This window comes from Tursiops truncatus, chromosome 4 (assembly GCF_011762595.2).
Source record: "Tursiops truncatus isolate mTurTru1 chromosome 4, mTurTru1.mat.Y, whole genome shotgun sequence".
NCBI lineage: Eukaryota > Metazoa > Chordata > Mammalia > Artiodactyla > Delphinidae > Tursiops > Tursiops truncatus.
In genome coordinates this window covers 142,866,591-142,893,058 of record NC_047037.1, presented here as the reverse complement: position 1 = coordinate 142,893,058, position 26,468 = coordinate 142,866,591, and the positions used below count along the sequence as shown (strand labels likewise).

At 49.0% G+C, this 26,468-nt stretch overlaps 1 protein-coding gene across 17 annotated transcripts in view; it reads right to left on the bottom strand.

The window, feature by feature from the left end:
* ADARB1 (adenosine deaminase RNA specific B1) overlaps positions 1–26,468 on the bottom strand; it is a 115,995-nt gene that overhangs the window by 27,610 nt on the left and 61,917 nt on the right. For 10 of the 17 annotated variants that reach the window (XR_012331674.1, XR_012331673.1, XR_012331675.1 and 7 more), the window contains 6 exons: positions 13,461–13,535; positions 9,022–9,956; positions 5,517–5,631; positions 3,371–3,539; positions 2,613–2,761; positions 1,400–1,568 (listed from right to left, as the gene is read on the bottom strand). Coding sequence is in view for 13 of the 17 variants with exons in the window: in XM_033856239.2 (XP_033712130.1) it covers positions 1,400–1,568; positions 2,613–2,761; positions 3,371–3,539; positions 5,517–5,631; positions 9,022–9,956; positions 13,461–13,488 (1,565 nt within the window). In the remaining 4 variants the exon portion in view is untranslated. Of the gene's footprint in view, positions 1–1,399; positions 1,569–2,612; positions 2,762–3,370; positions 3,540–5,516; positions 5,632–9,021; positions 9,957–12,521; positions 13,299–13,460; positions 13,536–19,063; positions 19,346–26,468 lie in introns of those variants that run through there. The other 7 variants (XM_073804580.1, XM_073804581.1, XM_073804582.1 and 4 more) reach the window with 5 other exon arrangements.

Here is a 26,468-nt window from a genome sequence, read left to right as displayed (position 1 = left end):
TTTAAAAATTGTTTTTCCCCCTTGTTGGGTTTAGAGGGTCTTTATATATTGTGGATACAGGCCCTTTATCAGATATATGATTTGTAAATATTTTCTTCCAGTCGGTGACTTTATTTCTCATTCTTTTAACAGTGTCTTTCAAAGAAGTAATTTTTAATTTGATGAGGTCCAACTTGTCCCTTTTTCCTTTCATGGACAGTGCTTCTGGTATCGGGTCTAGGAAACTGCCTATCCCAGTTGCCAGGATTTTCTCCTGTTTTCTTCTAGAACTTTTACACATTTAGGTCTGTGACACATCTTCAGTTAATGTTTGTATATGGTGCAAAATACCAGGTTCATTTCTTTTGTTTCTCCATAGGGATGTCCAATTGTCCCAGCACCATTTGTTAAAAAGACTGTTCTTTCTCTACTGAATTGGCTTTGAACCTTGGTCAAAAATCATTTGTGACCGACAATGAACATGTAGAACTTGAAATTAAAAACATAATACCATTTACATTAACACCTCCCAAAATCAAATATTTAGGTACAAATCTAACAAAACGTATTCAAGACCTATATGAGGAAAACTATAAAACTGACAAAAGAATCAAAGAACTAAGTAAATGGAGAGATATTCCATGTTCATGGATAGGAAGACTCAATATTGTCAAGATGTCAGTTCTTCCCAACCTGATCTATAGATTCAACACAAACCCAATCAAAATCCCAGCACAGGATTTTGTGGATGTTGACAAACTGATTCTAAAGTTTATATGAAGGAGCAAAAGACCCAGAACAGCCAATACAACACTGGAGAACAAAGTTGGAGAACTGAGACTATCTGACCTCAAGACTTACTATGAAGCTACAGTAATTGTGATATTGTGATTCATCAGAAGAGTATACTCGGTCATTCAGATGACCAAAAATATTTTTTTCTTATATGTATTTGGTCTTCTTCTGGGGTTCCTGGCTCATAGCTCCCAAACCCTTGGAATTTCCTAAGTGATTAGAGCCATAAAGGTGTCTTATGTTAACGAGGTGAATTCTGTCACCCACCTAAGGATGGGGGCTGGTTGTCTGTGGAGCCAACTATGTGATTACAGAAGGTGGGAACTTTCAGTCCTGCCCCCTGATCTCCTGGGAGGGGAGGGGGCTGGAGGTTGAGTTCAAATACCAATTGCCCATGATTTTAATCCACAGTGCCTTTGTAGTGATGCCTCCCAGGGCTCAAGAGCCTCTGCCCACAGAGACCCCACCTTTACCCCCTCAAGGTGACCCCCGAAGCACCTGTTTGGAACCTTAGTCCTTCAGAGAATCTGTGGAACACATGAGGTGGGAAATGGGGGCGAAGCACCGGTGTTTCTGGAAACGGCAGCACGCACCCCAGGTACTCGGCGGGGTGGGGGGTGCTTACCGCGCCATCTTGTCACTGCAGGACATGGTGAGCAGCCGCTCCCCTTGCAGCACCCCGTCCCACGTCTGGATGCTGGCATTCGAGCGGACTGGGATCGTCCCCTCACCAGACTCTATTTTCGTCCGCAGCTGTCCTCGGGCTTTACGATTCGGATGTCTGTCTGCTGGTTCTAGGACAGAAACATAAGAGCCTCCTGAGAGGGTCCACCGGTAGTTGACCATATACTTAACTCACTGAAAAGCACGTCTAACAACACCCTATCGATTCAAAACACACTTTACACTTATGTGTGCGTATGTTTACGCTACATACACATAAGATATGTGTGTACCATGTAAGTACATAAAATCTGACAGGAGGGTATACTACAAACCAAGTTCAAGAAGGTGGTCTCCTTAGTGGCTGGGAGAAAAGAGGGCTTCCATTTCAATCAAAATGATTTATTTCTATCATTAGAAACGAGCTGGAGCAGACAGGACAGGATGCTAACATTTGCTAATTCTAGGTGATGGATATTTGGGTATTTGCTGTATTTCTTTGCTGTGTATTTAAATTTTCAAAAATGAATCTATAATGATGCAGAAATACATTCATAGGAAGCATTCACACACATCCAGAGTGATTATCTCCAGGTTATATGAATATGGAGTGATTTAAATTTTCTTTTTTATGTTTTAAAAATATTTAGCAACTTTCTACAGTGGGTATATGTTGCTTTTATAATCAAATGTTCTATTTGGAATAAATAATGCTTACGCTTGTGAAGGGATGTGGGTACAAACTCCTGTGAAACAAGAGCCCTAACAAACGTGAGAACGAGGGAGGATGGGGGCACGTGGTGGCCACCAGCCTGCACCTGCTTTTCTAATTCGATTACACACTCATTACACTACGACTCCCCAGAAACATGGCTGATGACGTACACTTCCAATTCAGAGACGGGTATTACCCACATTTAAAAACTGATAACAATTTTGATCTAATATCCTCACTCTATTCTAATTTCTCATTAGAATCCACATTTTCCTTCATTAAAATTTCAACTTACTGAGAAGAAAAACCTCGTGTTTCTATATGTTCCTACCAGGTCCACATCCAAGGTTGAAGTTTTTAAAGAAGAAAGGATATTAATGTAGGTTTATCCTTTTCTCTGTTCTACACAGTCATGAATTTTCTCGAGACACTGTGGCCGTGGACGAGCCTGGTGCCGTACCTTCCAGGACGGGCTCGTGTGGCGAGAAGATCCTGGCATCTCCACAGGGGGAGGTGCTGATGTACAGATGGAACCGGACCTTCTCCTTCAGCTTAAATCCTCCCCGCTCGGACTTCTCAAAGATGGATCTTTTCTGATCATCTTTGCTACTGAAAGGAAACAAGTTGCAAAGATAAACTTGAAAGCTGAATACAATCAAAATTTAGTCTGTCATAGCTTACGATGATTTGCAAAGGCCAGTGTTTTCAACGGGGTATGATAAGCTTGGACTGGGGTATTTATTTTATATGTTAATGATAATTAGCACAGTTCCTGTCTGCTCACCAATGGGACAGGCCATCAATACGCAAGTAACCTCTCCTCCTCATTCATGACCTCAGAACAGAAAGGAAGCGTGTCCGATGCGACCTGTGGCGAGAAGCAGTCAGGTCCACGGTCAGCCGTTCCGGGCACAGTGACTGGGGCAGCACTGCCCACCTCCCCAGCACTTACTTCTGCATAAAATGAAAGCTCGGGGTCTGAAACACAGACATGGCCCCTCTGACCACACGTGAGGCGTGTATGTACATGCAAGCGTGTGTGTTATAATTCAGCTTCACGGGGAAATGGGATCCAACCTCACTGTTACCCAGAAAGTTACTAGGTTGAGAATTTTTCAGTGCTTACAGAAGCAGTGGAAAGTGTTGCAAAATATTCTGATGAGAGGACAATTAAAAAAAAAAAACAGCTTCCTTTACTTATTTACTTGCTAAACTTACTTTAAGTAAAGCTCAAGTTGTGTGTAAAGAAATCTAAGCAAGGATCTTCGAGATATGATTTCTGCGTGGCAGTCGTTCAGCGCAAGGCCACGATCACTCATGTACTCGCCGTTAATACACTTTGTTCCTGTGGAAACACTGATCACCTTGGCATCCTTCACATCTGTGCCTGAAAAACAGAAGAGAAATCGTTCCTCGCTATTCCTTGCCACGCCCGGGCTGGACCCGCATTCCCAGGGACTGACCCGGGAGACGTCAGCTCGTTTTCACACCCTGCCACTGACCCTCACCTGGGCGCTGCTAACGGGCCCCCCGAGCCTTGCTTTGCACATTCTGGGAGGGTAACCCTCCCCACTCTTGCGTGTAAAGATTCTACTTGGAAAGTCACTTCACCTGGAACACACTAGTCTCTTCTTCAACACTCCCCAGTGGACACGGGGGAGCACTGTGTAGAGGTAGACAGACTGGCCTGGTAATGAATCCTGGGAGTAACATCAAAGCACTGCAGAGCCTGGGAGGACTGCCTGACACTCACCCCGGGGGCCCAGGAGTCATGCAGGGGGCTGTCTGGCGGTCTGGCCCCGTTTAACTGCATGGGAAGTGAGTGCAGCCGTCAGCACTGGGGAACCTCGGGAGCCACCACTCTGATGTGCAGGTGTCGACAGACAGACCACGTACGACGGGTGCAGGTCCTGCGCGTGGCCTGTCGGGGAAGGTACCTCACTTCCCTCCCATGTCCTCCGAGGCCCATCCCACCATTGTCTCCATTTGCAGGTGTGGGGACTGAGGCACAGGGCCATCAAAGTCGGCCTGGGGATTTGAACCAGGTCCCCTGACGTCAGGACCACATGCCACGCGCAGTGTGGTGCTGCCTTCAGGTGTAAACCGTGGCTTCGAGCGGAGGGTCCCAAGTGCAACACACACTATGGGGCAAAATGCCCCCACGAGGTAACGTGCCCCTTCCGAGGCGGTTAAAACACCTGGATGAAAAACCACAGGCTCGCTCGCTCCCGTCACCGGGAAGGGCAGCGCCTTGCTTAGGAAGCTACGTCATCCAGCGGCACACGCATTCACCTCTACGTGTGTACAGGATGACAGCAAGGAGATGGAGGGAGCAGAGGGACAAAATACAGGCAGCTCACATCGGAACAAACACTGAAACCCAAGTTACTGCTCAGAGCATTCATCCTACCCGTCAGACAGCTCTCAGCCGTGCCAAGGTAAAGACACAGCAAGAAAATGAGATCCTGTCCTCTAGGGCACAGAGCGTGGTCAGCGCTGAGGGTCACAGAATCGGGTCCTGTCCACGATCAGAGGTGAACCACGTCTCAGGAGACAGGGACGGGCAGTCGCCCCATGGGAGCTGGGGTTGCCCCTGCCCGCCGGGTGTAGACAGATAACTACCCCCCGCCGCCCCCCTCTCTGGCCTCTGGCTGGCTTCCTACACACGGCAGGCCAGGCTTGGCCAGCTGGGCTGAGCAGATGCCCCGAGAAGAAAGGGACAGCCCCAGACTCAGCCCCAAGGAGCAGAGGGTCCTCCGGCCACCCAAAGATGCAGGCACTGGCCGAGGCCGTGCTTTCCCGTTCCCAGGAGGGATCCACGGAGACGCTGCCCGGCGGGCTCACTCCTGGGATGTGGCAAGAGAACTCAGGGAGGGTTCCTTTCGCTGCTGGGGACTTAGACACAAATTTAATAGGGCTTCTTCTGCTACCCCAAAGCGTGCTTTACCCCCACAGATCTTCTATTCTTGCCAGGGCTTCCTCTCTCCCCCGTAAAAGTCGCACAGACACTTATCTGGCAGCATTAACATTAACGGATAAATCGGACTAAGTCCTACTTCCAAGTGAAGTAAGAACTAACAGCTCTCCTGCAGGTTTCCAGGGTCGATCAAGGCCATTCACATAAGATTACAGGGATTAAATATTAATACAGGACTCTTTCTCCAGATGAAAACCTTAGGTTAAAAAGATGAACCTGTAGGGGAAGAATATAAGCACAGTTCCTCTATTTGCACATGGTAAACATTCTGAAGGAGAATGAAAAAGTGACCTCCTGCTGGTGTCACAGAGATTTTTCTAGACTGAAAGCATTTCACCTTTATTAAGCATGAAAACAGGCAGGTGGACACACCGCCAACATGGTTACCTGTTGTCATGACGATTCCAGCAAGAACTTTCCTGCGTGCGTGGGGGGCGGCGAAGTTGTCCGTCAGGTCCCCAAACTTCTCCAGAACCAGGCGCGCCACGGCATCGGCTAAGACCTGCGGACCAAGCAGGGGTTTAGTGCTCCCCTTGGGGCCACGTTCCGGGGCCTCTCCTCTGGAACCACAAAGGTAAGTCTGGCAAACGAGTGTGTGTGTGTGTGCGCGCACGCGCGTGTGTGTGTATGCACGCGCACACAATTTTTCCTCCCAGACATTCCTTGGAAACAGACGCCCAAGGGGCGTGCGAGGGTCTCTGCAGAAGGACAGTCTGGAGCCCGACCGCATGGGAGCCAGCACCTGAGCAGCTGAGGCCTCCTCACAACAGTCCTGCCCCGGGGATGGGACCCAGGCCCAAAGGCGAGAGCGCCCGCCTGGTCACCCCCCTCCCACCCTCTGCGGCTCCGAGTCCCGCGGCCACAGCCCCCGAGGGGCAGGGCTTCGGGAAGAAGTGAGATCACAGGAGGTGCGGCCCAGTCAGCTCAGGGCTGGCGAGGCCCCATGGGGGACACGTGGGAAGAGAAAGGGGAGGTCTGAAGGGCGGTCACATTGCAGGATCACTAAGCTCACAGCACCTCCCTCCCAAAGGCGCCCAGTCCATGTGTGTCTCAGTGATTTCAACATCTAAAAATAATTACCGTGGCCCAGTCACTCAGAAACCAGCACCGCTTAGAGCCCGTAAGGGCATTTGTCACTTAGATCAAGTGACACCAGAATGCACCGAGGCTACACTCGTACAGGGCAAGTGTAATGTGATTTTAGAAGACTTCTCGTGTGCATTTCCAGGCCAGGGAGCCGCTGGACCGAAGGGAGTGCTTCTCAGAAGCGAGCACATCGGTGAGATTTTGGACACGGTCCTACTTCACAGCTTATGATTCATCTTGGATAGAACGGACCCTCGGTGTTCTGGGAAACGATGCCTGATGGGAGGTGTGTGCCAGGAGCCACGCGGGACCCACATCCCACCAGCTCACGCTGGTCTGGAGTCCCCAGCTGGGCCCTCAATTAAATACTCCCAAATGAACAGATAAGCCACCTGTCCTAAACGGTGGCCTCTCTGGGAAGAAGCGTCATCAGGATGCTTTCACCTGCCACTGCACCAGCAACAAGCCCCCGGAGGCGGTGCTCAAGGCCAAGGGCACAGAGTGTGGCCAGAAGAGCAGGGATGGGGCCCCACTCTGCACCCTAGACAGAGGCACAGAGGGCGGAGGTGTGCAGGCAGGAGAGGCAGCGAGGCCACGGACAGAAAGTCAGGACGTGCAATCACACGATGGGACGATGCCCTCCGGTGGGAAGAGAGCAGCAGGAGGGGAAGGGAAGGCAGAGGGAACAGAGGCCGCTCCATGCAGGGTGAGGCGGGGCTCCGAACTCAGAGCAAAGCAGGAAAGCGTGGAGTCGGGCACTTGCACCGACATCTCCCTCTAGATTCGGGGCAGATATGATAACAAGGCACATGCGCTCAAAGTCAGCTCAAGGCTGGGCCCCGCGGGACAGCTCGGCCCAGCCACGTCCACCAAGTTCACTGACAGACCGCCCTGCACACACCATGCGGGCAACGCTGTCTGATTTTAAACCCTCTGATGCCGCCGTGAACGCCATGGAGGCAAAAAGTCCTGAGACCAGGGATGGCCAACCCACGCCCTTCAAGGATTCCACCCGCAAGACAGCAGGACGTTTCACCCCCTCTAGACCATACGTCTGGAAATTCCCAGGGGAAAGAGTAAGGACTGACCCTCTGGAGGCCGGCACAGGTCCTGCGACGAGGACACGACTACTTCCTGAGGTACCGCTCGGGGGCTGGCAGCCACCTGGGGGCCCTGTGAGCGGGGCGGGCTCGGGCGGGGGGAGAGACGGCTCCACCTTCCCAGACCTGGCTGGCCTGGGCCACAGAGGCCACCTGGGCAGGGCGGAGACGGCCCCTCCCGGGCAAGGCTCCACCAGCCAGGGCTCTGGTCACTGCTCCCCACTGACATAACAGCCCGGGTAGAGGCAGGCTGCCAGCGCACGCGCACACACCCACGCACACGCACACGCAGACCTCCGCCCGCCTCCCCGCCCCCCCCGGGGTGTCACCCACGCAGAACCAAGCAGCGGGGGTCACGGCATTTGACGAGTCCAGTCTCTTCACATGACTGCCAATGGTAAGGGAAGACAGGGCCACCGTGGCTCGGGCTGAAATACTCTAACAAACAGTAAACCTGAAAATAAAAATCCCTTGGGAACTAGTGCCACCGATGTGTAAAACGGTAAATGGACTAATGGTTCTTATGAATAATATTAACAAGAAGTTAATACACGGGAAGCGGTTACTTGGCTCAAAGAGTAGAAAAAATCAGCGAAATCCTTTGAATATGTTACTTTATACTGATGCTGTATTCGGTTGCTTTAAGCGAAAGAAATTTCCTTTTTATAAAACCGAGAACTACTGGTCCTCTCGGGTGACAACTGCACAAGGTCACAGAAAGGCAAGACGGAAGCCGAGCTTCCTGAGGGAATGTGGGCTGTCCTGTCAATTCGGAGTCCTTCATTTTTTCTCCTCAGATCAGTGTTTATCTTCAAAGTGAATAATATTTTGACAGAAAGAAATAGAGAAGAGGGTCAGGCTTTCTCCCTGAAAGAAACATTTTTACAATAGACCGGAATAATTTTGGATTTCCAGGAAAAGAAGCAATAAATAACCGAAGAGTTCTAGGGTGTTGAGATGACAACTAAACATCATTTCCTCCTTCCTTCTCCTCAGAGCCCACCCTGAAATTTCACCCTGATATTCCCCCTTCTCGCCCTGTCCAAGACCAGACTAGGAGGGGTGCCCACCTCCGGCTGAGCAGGGGAGCCACAGGGACCCCTTGGGGAACTCCAGGTGCCGAGACCCCCAGGCACCCGGCGGGCTCTGGAGCGCTTGCAGAGGCCCCGACGCCCCGGCCCTTCTGACGTGTGCTCGCCACCGCTGCAGCTCGGCCTCTGCCTGGACAGGATCCGCGAGGCGCTGGTACTTGACCCAGACTTGGGTTTCAGCTGCTGACCCGCCAGCCTCACCTGTCCTGTACCTGGGTCCCAGGTGAGACACGGAGGGGGGACCCCACTGAGCTGGGGCAAGATGCCAGGGCTCCGGCCCTCCCCTCCCCTCCCGTCTCCTCCGCGACAGGCCGCCGTGGGCTGTGGTCGCCACAGGGGCAGGCGGCAAGGGAGGGCACCTCGGCCCACCCGCCGTGGGCGGCACTGACCACACCGCACCTGACGGCCCTGGCTGGGCTTCACCTGACGGCCCTGGCTGGGCTTCACAGCGGCCACACAGCCGGCACAGGCACGGGAAGGCCGCCCGGCAGCCGGACTTACCAGGACCTCCCCGTGCTGAGGACAGAGCGACGAGAAGACACCAGTGACCACGGCAACCGCACCCCGTCTAAAAGTGTGAGCAACACGCAGCCGCGCTCGGGCGGCTTTCCTCACCTGTGGCGAGTGCAGCTGGAGGCCCTCGCTGGGGACAGGCTGGCGAGACGGGGTCTGGTCCAGGCGCAAGTTAAAGACAGTAGCCAGGGCGGACTGCGCGGCCCGGGCCTTGGCGAGCTTTTTGCTCCTCCCCGAGCCCTCGAAGAACTGCCCGTCCACGACCACAGACAGGACGAAGTTTTTGGCGTGGCTCTCCCCGCTCTCCGAGAGGAAGTCGTACTTCAGTCCCGGGCGCAGCTCGTTCAAGATCATCACGGGGTTCTTCCCGCTCGGGGGTGGGAACGGCGGGGGCACGGGGAGGGGTGGCTGGGCCAGGCCGGCAGGCACGGGAGACGCAGCCAGGCTGAGGTCCCCACTCGAGCTGAAGGAGTCGTCGCCATTGGCGCCCAGGTAGAAGGGCACATCCGGCCTGTCCGGGGTCTCGAAGCCGTTGAAGAGCGCGTCGGGGAAGTCGGCCTGGTCGGACGTGAAGTCTGCATTGGCGGACAGGCTCCGGCCCATGGCCAGGTGGGCCTCAGAGGCGTTGGGAAACTGGACGAAGGAGCGCAAGGCCTTCTCGGCCGCGTGCAGCTTGGCCTTCTTCTTCGTGGGGCCGGAGCCCTCGAAGACCTGCCCGTTGACCTCGACAGACATGACGAAGAGGGGGGCGTGCACGGGTCCCGTCTGCGACAGCAGCGTGTACTGCAGGCCAGGCTTGATCTCGTTGAGCTGCATCAGCGCGTTCTTGGGCAGCGCGGGCCCCGGCGCCCTCCTCCGCTTCTTCAGGCGGAACTTGGAGTGGCCATTGCTGCTCTCGTCCAGGGCCCGCTTCCTGCCGGCGCCCCCGCCACCCCCGTTGGAGAGCGGGGCGCCCTCGCCAGGCCCCGGGGCGCTGCCGTCCTTGGGGGGCGCGCCGTCCAGACTGCAGTTTTCCTTAACATCTGTGCTGCTCGAACCTGCGGTGCCCAGAAAGAGTAACTTACAACGCCTTCGTTGCAGGATCTTGTAAATGCAAAATTTATAGATTCCTTTATCGCCCTTTGTAACTGGTTAAGTGATGTGTGCTTATACAGTCTGTTCCTGGCTGCATACGTGTGGAGCTGTGCGTTTAGCCACAGAGCTACCCACCTAAACTGGCATAACTGGAGTAATTTGACGTTCTGAGAAATAATAACTAATCTTGTTTCTATTTAGTATCACGGACTGCTTTTGCATTAAAAGGTGAATTTTTAAGTCATCTTTTTCTACGAGAATATTCCGAAGCATCTAGAGGAATTTTATTCAAGTTTATCAAAATGTGGGATGATAAACTAACCCAGAAAGACCTTACATTAATAAATCTAATATCAGTATCGACCAATGGACACTTTATTTTGGCATTTTCTTCCTTTTCAATGCCATCTACTCTCATACTAGACTCATGTTGGGCTTTCAATTGCAGCCTTTCCCAGAAAAGAAGACATTATTTAAAACACGCATCCACAAGTTACTTAGTTCTTCTGGTTTAAAGTATGCAATTAATACGTGCAGTTATTTGGTTCTGGTTCGTGGATCTTAGAAAACTGCTGTGTGAAGTATTCTGGCCTTTTAGAAATTCTTTTGAAGGATACAGCTTCACTTCTAGTTTCATTTAACATTTTCTCATTATGTATGGGGACTGATCTGCCTCTGAATCCTTAATACCTCCCATGATAGAAAAAAAATATACAAGGCAAGACAGGAAGACTGACACTGCAGACGGCCACCGCTCTCTTAACTTCCCAACTGAAGGTGGCATCTTTGTCTTTTTTAGAAAAACAAATATTTGATGGATTTACAGAATAATTTAGCAATCCTACCATTTAAAGGTAGTTTATTTTTACAATTAATAAAGATAATTTTAGAACTCTAAAAGTTCATGGCAAAGTAAATATGATTTTAATTGTAAAAAGGGGAATAAAAACGCATTCATTCTCCCCTTTAAGTTGATCAGATAAAGCTTTTTTAAAAACAGAAAAAGAAGTAACTCCTTGTTTTCCTGGTTAGTTTGCACACGCTGTTGGCCGCAGGAAGCTCAGGGGTAACTATCACAGGACTTCACAATACTGTTGACATGAATGTACTTGAAGACCTACCACTAATTTTTGAGGATCCACGTAAGTCTTTTAAGCAACGGAAATATTTTTCACAATTGTAAGCCAGTTTACAAGTACCCCAATACGGTGGCCCTCGGTCCGTTTCTACTACATAAGATGAAAGTAGATTCTGACTATGCTAAGGAAACTGAGAAAAACAGTGAAAGCGCTCATCGGTCCTACCCATGGGAGGGGCTTAACGTGGCAGCAAGTCTGGGTCACCGGCTGCCAGTCCCCACAGTTCAAGCTCTCAGATTCCCAGGGCTGTCACCACTCAGCTGAGACGTGAGAACAGCCCTGGTTTAAACACGGGCCACGGGAAGACTGCCACCACACCGTGGCAGAGGTTGGGAGATGGCCACACTTTCCCTACAGACTTCATGCCTCCTACGTACTCCTGACACACACCACTTCTCCCAGTTGACAAAGCTGACGGAATGGACACTAAATTTTCATTTATAACATCCTCCAGCAAAAGCTCAATAGGTTACTCCTTTCGGTGCTCAAGGGAAACAAAAGGTTAGAAAGGGTGGGGCAGGACAGAATTGAGATTAACAAAGCAAGAACATCACACGCTCCATGACTGCTTAGTTCTGACGTTACCGCTGAACAGAAGTCAGATCATGATAAATATATCCTGACATGCATTTAATCAAATGTTTATAATCTCTGGAACAAACAAATGCTTTCTTTTAAAAAATAAAAATGATCCGTATTGATTATAGAAAAATACACTTTCTATCAGACAGTTCACATAGACTCTAAGTTCTTATTTGCTCCAGAAGCATGGAAATACGGTTCATGTTCTACTTTACTAAAAATGCTACTATGTAAAGGAAAATAAAACACTAAAATTGGAGAAAGACCTCCCACTACCATAACTCTTCTTCAATAGATGCTTTCGCTTTCCATATCATGCTACTTTATCTCATAAATGTGAATATTAACCATGATGAAAATTTTTCATCGCTTTCAAAATGATAGAAAATACAGGACTGGCATTTCAAAGTTTCAGCACTAGAACCAACCTTTATCTTTCCAGAAAATGTATTCAGAAGGATTCTTTATCTCGGCAAGAGACTACCGGATCAGTCTGGGGATAGTTATACCCCTACACACACTGTGACATTTCCTCCCATACCTGATGACCAGCGCCGTGGGTGACAACGGGAGTGGGGAGTGGGCTGACCCCTGAGAACACAGGCTGGGTTCCGAAGACCCCAAGAGCAGCTGTGCTGGGGGCGGCACCACGGGCAGCCAGAGGCCCCGGGAGGAGGTGCTGCCACATGGACTGAAACCACGCCTGGTCACGTCTTCTCACACTTGCGTCCCAGGAATGGCCTCCAGCCTGACGGCACACGACTGCGGGGTCACCCAGCAAAGACCCAGCAACTCCACGGCACCCACCACACTCGTGGAGCAGAACCCCTGGCTCCTGCGTGCAGACAAGCCAACTCCGAGGCCTCGGGTGTGGGTTCTGGGTGAGGCCGAGGGAAAGTGGTGGACTGTATCCTCATCCTCGGTGACCGTTCGTCACTCACGCCTGTGGGTTCCTCCCGGGGCCTCTCAACACGGACAAGTAACAATGCACGTTACACACATACCAGAACACTGATGTCTCTGTTGTGATTTCCCTACCGAAAGCTCCCAACTTCTGTGGGAGCATTTAACCTTATGCAAATGCTCTGCTATCCGGGATTAAAGACAAAACAGAATAGAGAAGTATATTCACTGAACTCTTCATCTACGAACATCTATGAACAATGTCGAGAGGGGGAAAGCTGAGGCTCTCTGCCCCTCCGGCCCCTCCATCCCAGAGGGCAGTGTGGAAAGGGGTTTCAGGCCACGCCGGCCCGACGGCCCGTCAAAGTCTTTGGAAACAAGATCAACAGACTCATGCGAGTCCCCTTCCTTCAAAACGCACGGACAACCCACCATATCTGAAGGGAAGATTTTATGCACCGTCACCCCAGATGACCAATCTCAAAGGTTGTCTCAGATTTACACGATGGAAATCGGACCATGATCATGAGAACCATGCGGTGACAGAGCACGAAGCCATGCGGCCTTATGACACGTGCGCCTGGAGGCAAGCCCCCCCTTCCGGGCATGTGCATCAGGACCCCAGGACGACAGCAAGGAATGAAAATCCGGACAAACGCCCACAGCAGACACCGATACCTACTGTAGAGATTACATGAGAATTAAACACATGCCACCGTTAACAGTCTGTATCGAAGGAAAAGAATCACCCTCCCCAAGCGGGTCCCATTCAACAAATTTACAGCACTAAGCTTTTAATAGAAAATCAGCCGCTTGATACTACGTGATAGGCCCAGGTCTTACTCATGTTCTCTTCATCTTCTACATCCATGGCAAAATACTTGTGAGGGTTTCTTGACCGGCGGAGACTGTTCCTGTCTGAAAGAGCAAGAAAATGACACTGAGTGTACCAGTCATACGAGGGACGTCGCCTCTGTGGAAAAAATCGCAGAACAAGGACGGTTAGGTCTGCCCTCTGGACAGAACATTCTCCCACCTCTTCAGCATGGTACAGGACCCCCAGCGTCCCCCCGAGGATCCCGGCCAGGACTCTGCTGTTGGGGGGGGGGCGGGCGGCGGGTACCATGGCAGGGAAGATTTCGGGCCACGCTGCGGGAGGACGGCCTGGATTCCAGGGGTCAGGACCATGGAGAGCTCCGAACCAAGGGAAGGGTGACACACTTAATCTCAGAAAGCCATCTCTCGTCAAGACAGACCCCAAACAGAACCCCCGTCTGCCACCTGATCTCTGTTCTGGGGAGACTTCGGTTTGGGTTCTAAAATAAAGCTGTGGAAGAACACGCCACAGCCTTCGCCCTACTCCTCCCCTTCCTGAGCAGCGTCACATGGACGAAACTAAAAAGCACATAATTGTTCAAATCGGATCTAATTTCTTAGCCACGTATAACTTATTATTCTGTTGTCAGGAGAAACCACAAGAAATCCTCAAAGAACAATTATTGCAATTATATAATTATTAACAAATTTAAGAGTTTCCTCTTCCTAAATACCTTGGCTGTACTTTGCAGGACTGTACTAACATATGATCTGTAATAAAGGATCCTGTCAAACTGCCACTGAGGAAAAAGATCTGCAAGTTTTGTAGTCACACTTTTTTTATAGAAATTAAATTTATATTATAAATCAGTTAAGAGGCCAATGTATTGCTTTTAAGCAAATGGTGACTAACATGTGCTAACTCGTACTTATACCTTACACATCTCTCTCATATAACATGTATGCAAAATAGTTTCCGTGACAATCATTTGTTAATGACATTAACTCTCACTGTATATCTGGTGAACATACAGTTAAATGAGTTAAAAGTTAAATGAGTTTTTATTTAGACTCGTTTATTTAAGAAAGTGTTCCAGACAGTTTTTACAGCATTAACATTTTATATTGATGAATTACTTCAACATAAATTTCTGAAAGTTTATTATATGAAAAGCACAGTACTGGATATTACAAGAACCTAAAATGAATCAGACTGACTCTGCAATTGAGAAATTTCAATTAAAATATTGTCTGGATAGCTGATTGTATTGAGGAATAGCTTTCAGTCATTTTAGGTGTGGAAACAGTGCTTAACTTTTAGTGATGTATACTGAAATATTCACAGACGAAATGATACCCGGGATTTATTATTATAAGATGATCCCACGTGGTGGGTAGAAGTAGATACGGATGAAACTGAGGGGCCACGGCTGGTGAGCCTGGCGCTGCCTGATGGGCACTCAGGCTCACCACACTGTTCTGTATCGGTGTGTGTTTTAATATGTCCACTAGGGAATAGTTTCAATGAAAGTAATTTCCTTGAGGTCTGGAATGGGCACGAGTGCCAGGCCGCCCCATGCCCTCAGTGAGATGCAGGTGCTCCAAGGGTCCTCTCGGTCACGGTCAGGGCGTGTGATGGTTAAGCTGGTCCTGGAGGAGAGGGGGTGGGACACACCGTGAAGACCATGCACAGGTACAGCACGCGGGAAGCACAGAGGCTGTGTGAGAAAGGCACTCGGAAGGCGCTTCTGAGAAGCTCAGTTATCAGTTCTGGAAGCAACCACTCAAGCTGTCCAGAGCACTCTGTTCTTGCTGGCTGAGAGCTGGCTTCAGAGCAGGCGAAGGGGCTCGTGTGGTGGGAAGACAGAGGGAACGTCCCCCGTTTAGCCCAACTGAAAACCCCGGGTGGCACAGACACGCAAGCACGAGGAGGCTCGGGAGGGCGGAGGGGAGGCGGCAGAACAGCAGGGGACCCGGGGACGGTGTGGCGGTGAGTCCCTTACGCCTTCTTTTTGCATCATTATCCCAGGCTTGGAGTTGAAGAAGCCGGCAGCCTGGAAACACCAATGGGCAGACCAAAACACCCAACGAGAACTGTCTCTCTGGCCAAGGGACCAGGAGAGGACCTCCCAGCAGGACAGGAACCTGACAGACCAAACTGCCCTATTCAGCCAGACCCCAGCCTCCCATCCAGCAAGGACAGGGGGTGGGGGAGCCTCGCGTCTCATTCCCTCTGGGCTGTGACGACCCCCTCCCCGCCCCCAGCAATGCAGAGTCAGGGAGAACAGGCGGAGAGCCTGGACTTCCACCCCACCTGGCGGTACCCAGGCGCCTGCCCCCTCCCCACTGCGGGTGTCACAGGAGGCCACCACCCAGCAGTGCCAGTGGAGGCCAGGGAACCTGGACATGCACCCCCGTCCGGCAGCGATGAGGCAGCGTCTCCCCTCCCCAACAGAGGGCTGTAAGAGAAAGCCAGCTGAAGTAGAGGTCCAAGTAAGACTCAGGTTCTTGTAACATAATATGTCCAGGTTTCAATCAAAAATCACTCATCACACTGAGAGCCAGGAAGATCTCAAACCGAATGGAAAAAGACAACTGACGCCGACCCAGAGACATCAGCATCACCTGAGAAAATTTTAAAGCAGCCATCATAAAAACGAAGTGGGAGGAGTCAGTGACTTATCTCAACACTGCCTATGAAGTCCGAGTCATCAAGACAGACAGGCAGACCACGCAGAACGAAACAGAGGACCCAGAGACAGGCCCCCACAGAACACCCGCTCATTGCTGACAAGGGTGCACAAGCAACGCAATGAAGGAAGGACAGCCTTGTCAACAGACAGTGCTGGGCAGCCGGGCACCTAGAGCTCACACCCCACACACACATTCACCTGGAATGGACCATGGGCTTATTAACGTAAAGCATGAAACTACAAGGCGTTTACAAGGATCGTAGGAGGACACCCGTGGGACCAGCACTCGGCAAAGAGTGTGCGGACTAGCCACTAAAAGCACAGTCCACAGAAGGGAAAAATGATGAACTGGAGCCCATCGGAATTAGAAACCTCTTGCTCTGCTGAAGACCCTGTTACGAAGATGAGAAGACAAGCTATGGACTGTGAGCAAATATCTGAAAACCACATCACAAACAAAACATACAAGAAACTCAACCATAAAACACACGCTCCCGTTAGAGAGAGACATTTCACCAAAGAACGCACACAGATGGGTGTTCCCGCGGGAAAGGATGGTCATCCTCATTAGCCACTAGGGAAATGGGACTTAAAGCCACGTGAGATTCCACCACACACCTACGAGAATGGCTAAAATAATGACAACCCAAGGGCCAGCGAGGATGGGGAGAAACTGGATCACTCACACGCCGCTGGTGGGGACGTAAAATGGTGCAGCCACTCTGGGAACCAGTCTGGTGGTTTCTTAAAACTAAACATGGGCATTTATTCCAGAGAAATGAAGACTTACGTTCACATAGAAAACGTATACAGGAACGTTGATAGCAACTTTATTCACAACAGCCCCAAACCAGAGACAACCCAGTGCCCTTCAGCAGGTGACACACTGTGGACCGTCCACACCATGGAGCACCACGCGACAATGAGAAGCAACAAACTATTGACACACGCAGTAACCTGGATGGATCTCCAGAGAATCGGGCTGAGTGAAAAAGCCAAGCCCAAAGGTTACATACGTTACAGCCCATGTATACAAAGGTGATCCTTGAGCAACGGGTTTGAACTGCGTGGGTCACTGAGACACAGATTTTTTTTCACTCAGCACGACCTACCCCACTGCATGGCCTGAGGTTGGCGGAGTCCAAGGATGAGGATACAGTGGGCCGACTACCAGTTACACGGGTTTCCGACTGCTCCTCGCGTCGGCACTCCAACCCCCCTGCTGTTCAAGGGTCAACTGTGTAACATTCTTGAAACGAGAAAACTGTAGAAATGGAGAGCAGAGTAGCGGCTGCGGGTGGGGAGGCACCCCGGCTGTGACAGTGAGCTGTGTAAAGGGAACACCGCTCTCCCCGTGTTGCTTCTTACAGCTACACGTGAATGTACGTTCTCTCAAAATAAAAAGGTCAATTTAAAAGCAGGCAGAAGGCACACAATATAGTGGCTGGTGCGCTGAGAGGCTGGCTTCCCTGAAGGTCTGGGACGAGCAGGCCATGCTTGCCGTGACAGTGACAAGGAGTCTGGGCACAGGAGAACCCTGCGCCACCAGAGCTCACCTGGTTTGTAGGACATGCCTCGTTTTCCTGCTCTTTCATATTTAAGTTCTAAAAAAGGACAGGGAAAATGTCTCACGGTAGAAAATAATCAGGCTGTGCACAGTGTGGGTGGGTTCGTGTACATTAAAAGTGGAAGCCAGACACAGATATACAATGGAATATTACTCAGCCATAAAAAGAAACGAAACTGAGCTATTTGTAATGAGGTGGATGGACCTAGAGTCTGTCATACAGAGTGAGGTAAGTCAGAAAGAGAAAGACAAATACCGTATGCTAACACATATATATGGAATTTAAGAAAAAAAATGTCATGAAGAATCTAGGGGTAAGACAGGAATAAAGACACAGACCTACTAGAGAATGGACTTGAGGATATGGGGAGGGGGAAGGGTGAGCTGTGACAAAGCGAGAGAGAGTGGCACGGACATATATATACACTACCAAACGTAAAATAGATAGCTAGTGGGAAGCAGCCGCTTAGCACAGGGAGATCAGCTCGCTGCTTTGTGACCGCCTAGAGGGGTGAGATAGGGAGGGTGGGAGGGAGGGAGACGCAAGAGGGAAGAGATATGGGAACATATGTATATGTATAACTGATTCACTTTGTTATAAAGCAGAAAATAACACACCATTGTAAAGCAATCATACTCCAATAAAGATGTTAAAAAAAAAAAAGAAGAAAAGTGGAAGGCAGGAATCTCTTGCAGAGCAGAAGCCAGTATTTTCAGCTCCTACAAATGCCAACTCTCGTACTGAAGGTTATAAAACACAGCAAAAGAGCAAATGCAAGCACTTCAGAGCATTTTACGTAACCATTTTTCTTTCATTCTGAAACGTACCTCATATGGCCTGGACTACAAACACATAAGAATGAAAACCCCATCCAAAATCCCATATGGAACAAAATTCCAGGAACGGCCAGGTAAAGGAAAGCTTTACTTGACAGCAGTATTCGAATGCCGTCTTCATTTTTCAGGGTCCCGTAAGCATTAAGAAGTAAGCAGAACTGGGGGGGCAGGGAGGCGTGAAAAGACCATTAAACCTGGCATCGAAAGACCTGGGACTTAAGTTTAACTTGATTCCAGTTATAATTTCAACTTTTCTTTTTTAAAATAGAACTAGAAAAGCTGATCTTATGTGGAAAAATCATCAGGTTTGAATAGTCAAGAAACTCTGAACTAAGGAGCAGTTAGGTGGGGCTGGTCCTCCCAAACTGGAAAGAATGGGGCACCAGCATGCAAAGCATGCCCGCGGCTCATGGACTGTGGAGCAGGGAGACAGACTCAGGACAGAGCAGCTTCCCACACCACTGACCAAAGCGCTTTCTAACACGTGGGCCTGGAAAGGGGTAAACCCCGGAGGAAGAGGAAGCTGGACCCACCAGTGCCACTCGGTCAGTGTCTGCTTTGGTTCCCCACGGGTTCCCGTCTGACTTCCAATGACATGGCCCGATTGGCAATGCTTTATTTTCTAAGTGGTGGTGGGTAAATGGTCATCTGTTGTTTGATTCCTTACACACTGTAGATGTTCATGACGTAAGCCAAGGTGTAGATATACATGTAAAATACAACATCCTATCCGCTTCCGACAGCACCCTCATCCTCACTGTGAAAACGTCAACCTGCACACGGTCCTCCCCTTCCCTTGGTGAAAAAAAGGTTTTCTGGAATAAAATACAGAGGACATAACTTATTAATATTCAGGATGCATCAGAACATGAATTCTCTGTTGTGCTGGTGAAAAACGCTATCTTTAGGAATTCACTAAAAATTTATAGATTAAAAAATGTTTAAGACAAGCAGTAACTTGACAAAAATTCCTGGCTATTATTACTGGGTTTTATCCATGTTACTCTCCGAACAGGATGGTTTTGAGAAAAGTTTTACATATTCTTAATGACTGTTAAGGGTTTCAGTTTTAATAGCCATACACTACAAATTTTTAAAGAGCGAAGTGTTAAAATGAAGATTCTTCATGTTAATTCTCTACTATAAATCAAGCAACTTGCTAAAGGCGAGACTAATTTCGCAGCTATAGCAAAAAACTCAATGATGATTTTATTATTTATTTAACAAAGGTAACTGAAGTATAAAATTCTTACATAATCTGAAGAAAAATAACCTGAAATTCAACAACTTAATCGTGCGTGTTTAGAGAATGCATTCATGATTTGTATTTTGCTTCCAATATTTTGCTTTCTAAACAAACTAATATTAAAATATTCAAAACATTCAATTTATAATATTTTACAAAGAAATAGTTTCCTTCCTAGGAAACCATCCAAATAATGGATGTTCAGTTATCCTTTAGAGATTTTGTACACACTGAACTAGATACAGCAGACTGTGCACAGCAAATAAGGTTCAAACATTACTTTTAAAACACATGTTTTTTTCTAGTGAAATGCAACATGGAATAATTAAAATAACCATAGTAATCGACAAAAAAACTCTTGGAACTAATAAGCAATTATAGAAAGGTTGCAGAATACAAGGCTAATATACAAAAGTCAATTGCTTTCCTACATGCAAGCAATGAACTGGAATTTGACATAAAAAACACAACACCATTTACATTAGTACCCCCCCAAATGAAATACTTAGGTATAAATTTAACAAAATAGGTACAAGATCTATATGAGGAAAAGTGCAAAACTCTGACGAAAGAAATCAAAGAACTAAATAAATGGAGAGAAAATCCATGTACATGGATAGAAAGACTCCATAATGCTGATTTGGGCTCTTCCCAACTCGACCTACAGATTCAATGCAATCCCAATCAAAATCCCAGCAAGGTATTCTGTGGAAATCAACTAACTGATTCCAGTGTTTATATGAAGAGGCCAAGACCCAGAGCAGCCGACACAGTATTGAAGGAGAAGAACAAATTTGGAGGACTGACAGTACCTGACTTCAAGACTTACTATAAGGCTGTGGTCATCAGGACAGTGTGGTACTGGCGAAAGAAGAGCTAAATAGATCAGCGGGACAGAACAGAGGGACCAGAAGCACAGCCACGTGAATACCGTCAACTGTTCCTTGACAAAGGAGCAAAGGCAATATAACAGGGCAAAGACAGTCTCTTCAACAAATGGTGCTGGAACAACTGGTCACCCACATGCAAAAAAGTGAGTCTAGACACAGATCTTACAAACTACACAAAAATTAACTCAAAATGGATCACAGACCTAAATGTAAAATGTAAAACTCCTAGAAGATACCATAGGAGAAAACCTAGATGACCCTGGGTTTGGCAATGACTTTTTAGATACAACATCATAGGCACGATCAACGAAAAAAAGAATTGCTGAGCTGGACTTTAGTAAAATTAAAAACTTCTGTTCTGTGAAAAACAAGGTCAAGAGAACAAGAAGACAAGCCAGAGACAGGGAGAAAATGTTTGCAAAAGAAATAGCTGATAAAGGACTGTTATCCAAAACATACAAAGAACTCTTAAAACTCAACAATGAGAAGACAACAACTTGATTAGAAAATAGGCCAAAGACCTGAACGGACACCACACCAAAGAAGATACACACGTGGCAGATAAGGTGCTTCACCTCAGCTGTCATCAGGGAAACGAAACTTCAAACAACAGTCAGATGCCCCTACATACCTATTAGAACGGTGAAAATCTAGAACACAGACAACAGCAAACGCTGGCAAGACTGCAGAGCAACAGGGACCCTCATCACTGCTGGTGGGAACGCAGATGGCGTGGCTACTTGGGAAGACAGTCTGGCGGTTTCTTACAAAACTAAACAGACTCTTACCATAGGATCCAGCAATCGCTTTCCTTGGTATTTACCTAAAGGAGCTGAAGACTTACGTCCACACAGAAACCTGCCTGTGGGTATTTATAGCAGCTTTATCCACAGCTGACAAAACCTGGAAGCAACCACGCTGTCCTTCAGTAGGTGAACACACAGACTGTGGCCCATCCAGACAACGGAACGGTGTTCAGAGCTAAAGAGAAAAGAGCTATCAAGTCAAGAAAAGCCATGCAGGAAACTTGAATGCATGTTCCTAAGTGAAAGAAGCCAATCGAAAAGGCTACAGGCTGCATGATTCCAGCCGTATGACGTTCCGGAAAAGGCACAACTGTGGAGACAGTAAAAAGATCAGTGGCCGCCAGGGGGTGGGAAGAGGGGAGGGATGCATAGGTGGGGCGCAGACGTCGTTTAGAGCAGTAGGACATTATTGTGAAGATTAATAAACAGAAACCCCATTATTTTTATAACCACACTCTGTCCTTCGAGATGAATGAAGAGAAACAACACATTTGAAATACGGTCCATGCTTGCTCTGTTCATCACGGCCTAATTAAAATCCGTTTATCTGAAAATTATACTTTATTTTCTGGGATGAAAGGGAAAAAAGAGAATACTGTGAGCTGTACTTTCAATATGAACACTAGTAATCACGCTACGAACAGGCGCCGTTAAGACCTGAGCCAATCCCCACAGTATTCCAAGCACATTCCACAAGCCTAACTCCACACATTTTCTTAAGAATCTCAACTGTCAAACTCGGGTGACCCTGCCCATCCCTGGAACACACCCCCAGCTGAAGGAGCTCCTTCCCAGGGAGCATGGCCCCCACTTGTGCTGGGAAGCCCATCTGTACAAGTGCAATGAAACGTACCCACACATCTGTCACAAGAGATTCTGGGAGCCCTGGGCCTTCCATCCGTAACTGCTGTCCACCAGGGGTCAGCAACTTCCCTCACTTGCGCCCTCTCCTGGCAGACACAGTGTCTCCCACTCTTGCCAGAGATTGGTTAAGATCCCTTCCTTCCTAGTATACACAGCACAGCAGCAGTGCATCCCAGAAAGCCCCCTCCTCACCCACCAAATGGCGCTGCAGGTGGCCCATTCCAGAGTGAGCTCCAGGCCTGAAAGCTGAAGCTACCCCTCTGCCACTGCCACCCTGTCACCCACACCTGTCCCACGGGTGCCCAAATCCCTGGTGCTGGCACACGGAAGGCTCTAATGGCTACTTGTTGCATGAATGGATGGATGGGTGGGTGGGTGGATTGGATGAATGAGTGAAGGGGTGGGTGAATGAATGGATGGGTGGATGGGTGGGTAGATGGGTGGGTGGGTGGATGAACAGATGAATGGTGGGTGGGAAAATGGCTAGGGGGATGGATGGGTGGATGGGTGGGTGGATGGGTGGATGGGTGGGTAGATGGGTGGGTGGGTGGATGAACAGATGAATGGGTGGGTGGGTGGGCGAATGGCTAGGGGGATGGATGGGTGGGTGGGTGGGTGGGTGGGTGGATTAGATGAATGAGTGAATGGGTGGGTGAATGAATGGATGGATGGATGGGTGGGTAGATGGGTGGGTGGGTGGATAAACAGATGAATGGGTGGGTGAATGGCTAGGGGGATGGATGGATGGATGGGTGAGCAGATGGGTGGGTGGGTGGATGAACAGATGAATGGGTGGGTGGGCAAATGGCTACGGGGATGGATGCATAGCTGGGTGAATGGCTAGGTGGATGGATGGATGGATGGATGGATGGGTGGATGGGTGGGTAGATGGGTGGGTGGGTGGATGAACAGATGAATGGGTGGGTGGGTGAATGGATAGGGGGATGGATGGGTGGGTGGGTAGGTAGGCAGGTGGATGAACAGATGGATGGGTGGGTGGGTGAATGGCTAGGTGGGTGGACGAATGCCGCCCCGCCCTAGGCCCCCAGCCGCCACAGCCCTCTGCCCCTCACCAAGAGGCGTCTCCCAGCGAGGTGGAGGCCTGGCATGGCAGCTGCCTGCTCCCTCAGGTGTGTCTGCATCTCCTCGAGGGCACAGGGTGTCCGTGCCCCGTCCTCCAGCACTATCGGAGGTGGCTCACCTCTACAGGTCCGGGCCTCCGTTTCTGTAAAAGGTCCCCACACCCCATTCACTTCTCCATCCTGGAAACGTGGGGCAGCCCAGCTGGACTGCAGCACATGCACAGTGACAGTGGCCGTCACAGGGTGTGCATATGACTGGGCACAGACAAGGGTGCTGTCACACTCAGGACAAAGTACTCACTGAGAAAGCCCTTAATCGCAAAATACAGGAGGACATTCATAAAGTGGGGGGCAGGGGGGTGAAGGAGCCTTCTGGGTTCCCCATCCCGCCCCCCCACTGTCCCGCAACTCCGCAGCAGTGCCGTGAGTGGAGAGAAGGCGACAGCGTCTGCACTGGTCGGGCCCGGGGAGGGCTGGTCTAACAGTCCCCGGGAGTGTGACCTGGGCTCCAGACCCACCTTGGGCCTCAGGGGGCAGCACCTACCAAGACAGCAGTGTCTGCTGTCTGGGGGTCCCGGTCAGTATTAAAATTGCACATTGCTCTCTTCTAACCGTAATTTTCTGACGACGAAGCTAAGCCACGTGCCTCTCACCCAGAGTAAACAGCCAATACCCTGCCTTGCGGGAGGGAGTGACCCTTCCACAGGAGCAGCGACGAATCACTGCAATCGCACTGCTACCGAAACCAAGGAACCTGCCGCTACACTGTACTGACACATAACTCCATTCCAAAAGGCACACGTCATACCAGTCTTTACACAGGATTTGGAGCACTTTAAAATTATACAATACTAAGAGACTACATTTCACATCTTGTAAAACTGTCCCAGTTTGGTATAGATGGGATGGCCAGTTCTAACAATACTCATAATTTTTAAAGGCATTATTATTAGTTTCAAATATAGGGCATGTTATAAATAGGAACGTGTATTAACACATACCTAATGCTGTTTACAGCGTTCACAGTGAATCTACAGACACAGGAGCGTCCCGTGAACAGGGCTCACTTAACACACGGGGCTGCACTGCTACATCTCGTAACAGCTAATTTCTCAAGATGTTGGTCTGAAACCGCAACATACTTGGGAATGATTTTCCTACTGAAGAATAAGATTCTAGAATATGTGAAGACACTTAGAATTTGTATACAGTGGGACTAATACACACCATGTGCATTACGATAAGTTCCGACAGAATGATGACAGAATCGTTCGTTCACTTCTCAAAATTTTCCTGAACTTATGTGTAGTGATGAGAAGCCATGGAGGAAAAACAGTGGCGAGTCTAAATTCAGCGTATTTGGATGAAAATTTCTTGCAGTTTTGGCTTTTGCCTTTGTCTTCATTTCCTACCGCTTGTCTTAATGCCACCTTGCTCTTTCATGCCTGACTGAGGAGAGCAAACACACCGACGCTGTAACCAGGTGCAGGTCGGGAGCAGCGGGGACGCGCCGAGAAGGCTACGCCCGCGTGCCCTGGGGACAGTGCCTCTGTCCTGGACACACACGGTGGGCATGGGGCCCACAGAGGTCACACATCACAAGGCCCCGCCGCTCCTAGACACAGAGCTCCATTAGGACCAGCGTCTGTGTTACAGTGAGCAACGTGCTCTTATCACAGATTGCTGACTCCAGAATGAATTTCTTCTTCCTCTTCTTGGGAAGCCACACTAGAGAACCGTGGCTCATTTTCTTTCCTGGAGAGATGACTGTCTCCTGTCGCAGCAGACCCCAAAGATGCGGTGCTGGAGAAAGACCCCGTTCCAGCCCTGTCAGCGGCTGGGTAACGAGGGGGCACCCGGAAAGCAACCGGCTATCGCCTCAGCAGGAGCATTTCTGCACCTCAGACATTTTCTGTTGGTTAACGCATGGTACGTGGAGACAGCAAACTCTCAACACCTCCTAAAGCGACAATTCACCCCAAAGCCAGTAGTTTGTGATTTCTATAGTCACAGGCAACTTTTAAATCTGGTGTTAAGAAAAAAATATTGATCTTAACACATCAGGTTGAATTAAAGACTGAAATCATCTGGAGTGTTGAACGGAAGGAATTTGCTCTCCGTGTCTTTAAAAGGAAAACACCGTAACAGCGGCAGCCACAGTCTTACCACAGCATGAAGAGTAGTTTTGACGTTAGAAAAGTCAGTCAGTAAGGAAGAGTGGCAGCAAAGGAGAAATTACAAAGCATCTGTCTCTAGAGGGAAAGTCTCCTGGGACTCAAAGCTACACACTTCAAAGATTTCATAAATGTCTTCCTCAAAAATACATTAAACCTTGACGCTAACGTGATTTCTAGACATGTTTAGAGACATGTTTGTAAAATCTACCTCTGTGAGTCCCTAGCTAAAACTCTACGAAATGCCAACAGAAGAAAAGAGAGGCGCTCTAGAGGGAAAGCAGAAGCAAACAACCTAAGTGCCCATCATCGGATGAATGGATAAAGGAGATGTGGCACATGTATACAATGGAATATTACTCAGCCATAAAAAGAAACGAAATTGAGCTACTTGTAATGAAGGGGATGGACCTGGAGTCTGTCATACAGAGTGAAGTAAGTCAGAAAGAGAAAGACAAATACCGTATGCTGACACATATATATGGAATTTAAGAAAAAAAAATGTCATGAAGAACCTAGGGGTAAGACAGGAATAAAGACACAGACCTACTAGAGAATGGACGTGAGGATATGGGGAGGGGGAAGGGTGAGCTGGGACGAAGTGAGAGAGAGGCATGGACATATATACACTACCAAACGTAAAATAGATAGCTAGTGGGAAGCAGCCGCATGGCACAGGGAGATCAGCTCGGTGCTTTGTGACCGCCTGGAGGGGTGGGACAGGGAGGGCGGGAGGGAGGGAGACGCAAGAGGGAAGAGATATGGGAACACATGTATATGTATAACTGATTCGCTTTGTTATAAAGCAGAAACTAACACACCACTGTAAAGCAATTATACTCCAACAAAGATGTAAAAAAAAAAAAACAAGAAGTA